The sequence below is a fragment of the Homalodisca vitripennis genome, chromosome 4 (assembly GCF_021130785.1).
Source record: "Homalodisca vitripennis isolate AUS2020 chromosome 4, UT_GWSS_2.1, whole genome shotgun sequence".
In the NCBI taxonomy this organism is placed as follows: Eukaryota; Metazoa; Arthropoda; class Insecta; order Hemiptera; family Cicadellidae; genus Homalodisca; species Homalodisca vitripennis.
The window spans coordinates 156,696,680-156,702,679 of NC_060210.1; the positions used below are offsets into that span (position 1 = coordinate 156,696,680).

The window sequence follows — 6,000 nt, forward strand, 5'->3', positions numbered from 1 at the left end:
CTTAGTATTTTGCGTTCAATACAGTTAACCAGAATATAAAAGCAAAACTTATGTAGTAGTTCAAATATGTTCATAACAATATTTCATTAATGACATGCATTTTCACTAAAAATAAAGGCAAGCACAAGGGAAAAGGATGCAGGAAATTCTAGTGGAGAGGGTTAACAGAAGATTTTGTGAACATTTACAGAATTAAATCTATATATTGAATTATTTTTATGCTTTAGATCTTAAATGATGCCATTACAGAGCTAACCTTACTCGTTTCACAAACTTGGGATGCAGTGATTCACTGAGCAGTTTTCCAAAACCTCTCATTACTGTAGTAGAAGCAGCAAAAACCGCCATTCTTTACTCAGGCAAAAACTCTGGCTGTCCTGTAATAACAAAAATCTGAACTTAGAATTACATAAAATTCTAAAGCTATAAAAGTAAATATATTTGTGCATAGTTTGTACTTTTATCATAATTAATTTTCAAATACCAATTTGAATCTAATAAGAAGACAATTTTCTAATACTTAAAATTGTATGGGTTTCTCAATGCAATAGGGTAGATTTGACAAGAGAATACCCCTGTCACTGCAACTGCGAGTATCTATTGTGATAGCCCTGATGTCTAGATATCACTAGGAGCCAAAAGTCCCACCTCAGCAGGTTATAGAAATGTCCTATAAAGGTGTCTTCACCTAATCAGATAAACCGCTTCACTATTACAGATAATGTGTATAGAAGTCTCCTTGCAGAGAAGTAACATCAGTTCGACTGAGAGATACTGAACTTAGAAAAGTGGACAATGTCCAGTCAATTGATTAGTGAATAGTCTGATCCCCTGGTTTCTGAATCCAGGAATAGTTCTGCTGTCTATCGATAACGGATCTATGACAGCTTTCATTTGTATCAGAACAGGGGGCATTTCCATAGTCAGAATTCCAAACACTTAACAGGAGTGAAAAGGGAAGCACTTAGTGTACACCCCCTTTTCTATTTTGTACACATTATGTAACACTAATGTAATTATACAGGGTGAATCAGACCACCATAGCCACTGATTGTAACATTATAACATGTGAAGATAAAGACTTTGTTTCAACTGTACTGCCTAGTTCGTGGCCAAAGAAATCGATGAAATTATTTTTAACATCCCAAAAAAGAGATATATTTTGGGGGTGGGGGGTTGTTTTTGGGTAATTTTTAAATGTTAAGGTGGGTGTACGGTATCTTGTGTTAAAGATTTCTTGACAAAGTTTTCAATTTATCTTGTTGTGTACTGTACAGTAGCTATACTGAAAGTTTTAAGAGTGGCAAGCTCACAACAGATTTTGACCATCAAATGACTGACACATAAGAAGGGCTGCTATATTAATTGCCTTAAACTAGTTGAGTACTGATTGGGTATTTTAGTTATTGAAACAACAGTAAATTTCCATATTCTACATCCCACCATTGTGTCAGTGGACACATTTTATTTGCACTGGTTGTATGCAATCTCCATCTTTTTTAAAAATTTGTTCTCTGTTAGTATTATTATTGTATCCAAATATTAGCAGTTTACCCACGGCTGTACATATAATCCCATACTTTTACAGTAGAGCAGAAGCTGCAAGTTCCAACTTTTTTAGTGCTCACTAATTTTTAGCTAACATGATTTTTTTAGTAGGTCTATTTTTGGAAGATAGAAGTCCACTTCTTTCAATGGAAAATACTTAATCATCTTGTGAAGTAAATTGAACTATAATGTAACAATTCACTACTCTAGTAGAACAAATATACAGGCAAATGTGCTAGCCTATTCCGATTTTAAAACTTACTTTTACCAAATAATGTTTAATATTCCTAAAGTATTTCCTGAGTAGTTTTGTACTCTTTACAAACATCAGAAATCTATCTGAAAATAAATTACCAACCAAAAAGATCCTGTGAAGGTTACCATACATGGTATATATAATGTACATGGTATATGTGGTATGTATAATGTGTGTGTATGTGTGTGCGTGCATGCAGGTGTGTGTGTCAAAACTAGCAGTTACCCGTGGCATTATTATGTAGACTTTTGATGTGTATGAGCACTTTTGGTTTGAATGAATTATATTTATGATCCTAATGTTGTTTGCCTTGTTGCCATGATAAAGAAAATATGTATAAAGGTGTATATATGGCCATTATAATTTTGTGTGGTCTTAGTATTTTTGTGTCATAGTTAGCTTTGCCTTGTTTCTCAGATTAAGAATATATATATATATATATATATATATATATATATATATATATATATATATATATATGCATACACAGGTCTAAAAAGCCTAGTTCGGTCAAAAGACAACTTAGTTGGGTTTTATAAATATTTGAATTTATAATTAAAGTTACATAGTAACTTTGTCTTTGATGTCCACATCACAGTATTGACCAATCACTACATAATTAATATTTGCTAAAACATACAGTTAAAAGTATATATTTTCCTAAAAAGGTATTATTTTCCTATCTAATAATAGTTAAATTAATAAGGCAATGTTTAAACAGAACAGTTTTATTAATGTTTATATTTAACAGGCTTTTTCTTACTAATTATATTTTGTTTACTGTGATCAAACTTAAAGAACAGTTGCATCAGTGGGATTTTTGAAATAGGAATAAGCCTGGAAATGTTAACTAGGGCCCAAAGAATGTCCATGTAATATTTCAGTAAAATTGGTAGAGTAGTTTTTAAATTATAGCATATCACACCCATATACACAGAGATCCCATTAGTTATTTGTTTGTATAGTAGTATAACAAACCAAACTAATATTATTATAGTATTATAATAGTATAGATTAGTATATTATAAAAATATAATGTAATTAGGGTTATTACTGAGTTTTGCTAGGTTTGTATGTGATGTATAGGCTAGGCCTAAGAATTTTAATTCAGTGCATTACTATTCATTACACATAGGCGGTTTTATTCCTTGTTTCTTTACAAATTTTAAATACCATTTATTTTTCACTGTTTATTGAATACACATTTATATATTGAATTAATTACATTGCTACATTATAAAATATTTCACAAGCTCATTAACTCTATAGAAAATTTAAATGATCAGATCTTTGAAAAATGTATCCCTGTCATTTATTTTTATACATTAATTTTTAAAGTGCCTTAGTATTTCAAATATTGCCATTTTTGTGTAGAAATGTACATTTTAAAATAATTATATTTCAACTACAGGGAATAAAAAATGCTTTTAATATATACTTTTCCTGCACCACTGAAAATAGACTATTTACAAACTATCATAAAAGTCTTCTGGTTCACACCCCGTCAAAACATTGCTCATACAATTATCTTCTTAAAATATTTCTCACAGCAAAGACAAAATATTTCAAGAATTTAAATTTTGAGTAAGAAATGTTTTGGCACCAAGAAGACTTCGATTTTAGGTATGACAGTGGCCGCGTCACCTTAACAATCTTATTACTTTTAACTTTTATAAAAAATGTCATGTTTACTGAAGTTACAGAATTTATTTATGTACAATTTTTTTACAATCATTAATTTTTCACAAAAAAATAAGGAATTTACAGTTAAAGATGTAAAATAGTGCACAACAGCCTACAAAAAAGTAGGGTATAATTCAGTATTTCCTGGTAGGTTAATACCTGAGTAAAAGTTACCAGTGTGCCTCAGACATAGAAAAATTCTGTTCTGGCACACAATGGGGTAATTGTTTTACTTTGGCCACTTCACAATAGGCTATTTGTTTTTTTTTTCAAAAGGAAATACTTAAAATTGTATTAAAATAAAAACATCAGATAACAATGAAATTTCAGAAAGACGTTTAATCTCATAAAAGCACTAACTTAGTAGTTGAACAGGCTAACAGTAGTAATGCCTTTAACCATCAGCGCGGATCCCTACTCTGGTATTGATATCCCAATTATCCTTCCACCAATATGAACCACTCCTTAGCTTGTTATTTCCCCCCTCACCCAGAAACCCCTGATTTCCCTCGGCCCCTAAATTGATGAGCTATTTGGAGCCATATAAGTTAAAATCTCAAACGTATCATCAGTTATTGTGCAATTATGAATCGCAATCGCCTAAAAATTCTTTTGGGGAATGAAAACATACTAATTTAAAAATTCATAAAAGTGGTTTTAGAATGTTTGTTTTACTTCCAACATACATAACATGGCTGATGTAAACATTATCCCCCAAAGGGTTAAACCTCATTTCATTAAATTTTCTTTTAACCCTTTGACTGATATAATTAACAATACATTGTTGTGATTGTATTTGCTAAAAAGCGGTGAACAACAATATATTGTTGCTAATTTTTTTACCGAAAATGTATAAACGATAAATTGTTGTTGTGTAATACAGAAATATATCTAGGCTACATAAAAATAATTATAACACAAAATAATAACATAACATACATACAGAAAATTCAATGTAACTTAAAAGGATTTCCAACAAATTACCTCTCATTCATGTAAGTAGATGTTTATAATTTTAATATAATTTGTTTATATAGGCCTTTAGAATAAATTACGGGCAGTAAATGAATTTAAAAATAACCTGTATATAGGCCCTAGTTTGTTAGCGAGAAAATAAGGAACAATATTTTTTCATACATATAAAAATAGACAATCAAATTTTGTTGTACATATTGTTGAAGCCATTTTGATTTTTCTTATCAGGATGTTTTAAGATCAGAAGAAAAGGGCTAATTTCAAGTCAATAATTATAGTAGAATAGCCTACTTCAACAACTGTAATTGAGCCTCAATTAAGAAACCACCAATGTAAAGAATTATATGAATTTTAGAGCATTTTAAAATTTGGTATCAATCAGTTGAAAGGTTAAATAGAAGTAAAAAAGAATTCAGATTGTAGTACCTAATGTAAAAAAGTTATCAATTGGAGTTCAGATTGAAATAGTCCTAATATGCCTGTTGCATTAAACTTCACAGCCTATTGTGCAACAATTGGGCTGTTTCTGCCAAAGTAGGCAAACATATGCATCGGAGCCGACTGACTGACAGCGCTCAAAACAACTTAAAACACTGAAATATAATATATTGTAACATTCAAAGTTCAGATAGAATGGGATGTTAGATTTGTTTAAAGTGTAACTTATTTGTAATTTAATTAAGTTAAAACGACAATATATAATAAAATAACACAACAATAACAAATTAAATTCAAAATTTAAACAACTATATGAGATAACCATACTTTAGAATATTATCAAAACACCACACATTCACTATGAAAATAACAATGATTTATATGCAGTTTTTACGACAACAAACACTAAATTGATTGTTAACTTACCAGTATTAAATTCAATTATGCACCCACGTACTAATTCACCAACTAAATTAATTGTCCGTGCCCAGCTCAGCTTAGTATTATGTAGCAGAAGCCCACATCACGAAACAAGAAGAGGTAGGATATGGAAGTGAGAGTAAGAATCAAGAGAAGTCCCCTCTCCTCGGATAATTAATTGAAAGTATACAGCCTGCACACTAGTTTTATAGTTCAGACAATGCCAATACGACGTGTACTCGATTCAACCAATACACATCACGCGCGGTTGCCAAGTTTGCTTTGACAGCTATGCTTGGCCAAGGCCAGTAAGACAAGACTAGGCACCCAGAACGTGGTGAAGCCAGACTCACTCTTAACGAGGCACTCGGCCGAGACTCTCAGCTGACAGTGGACTGTTCCAAAGCGTAGCTGTATTCTGTAATAATAATTGGCATAATTTCTTTTATTTAGTAGATCATATTCTGACCTTTCATATGAATATTATAACAGCATAGTTTCACCTATTTTAGTGTACTCTGATATCTATTACCATTTATTACAATATGTCTTGAATTAACATAAAATTGTTTAATTTTTATTTGTGCAGTTGCGCGTTTAAATATATTTACAGTATTACAAAGCTGATGAGCTTTTTGAATAAAATAAATAATAAATTTTATAAATACACAATATATTCT

The 6,000-nt window shown here is 30.7% G+C and overlaps 1 protein-coding gene across 3 annotated transcripts in view; it reads right to left on the reverse strand.

Annotated features, from left to right (window-relative positions):
• The window catches only part of LOC124360383 (molybdenum cofactor biosynthesis protein 1-like), a 28,922-nt gene extending 23,307 nt beyond the window's left edge, over positions 1–5,615 (reverse strand). Inside the window, exons 1-2 of one of the 3 annotated variants that reach the window (XM_046813960.1) lie at positions 5,327–5,615; positions 262–377 (exon numbers count right to left, since the gene is read on the reverse strand). In XM_046813960.1, coding sequence (XP_046669916.1) covers positions 262–348 — 87 coding nt within the window. In that variant the 5' untranslated portion in view covers positions 349–377; positions 5,327–5,615. Of the gene's footprint in view, positions 1–256; positions 379–5,326 lie in introns of those variants that run through there. The other 2 variants (XM_046813962.1, XM_046813961.1) reach the window with 2 other exon arrangements.
• Between the last annotated feature and the right edge of the window lie 385 nt (positions 5,616–6,000).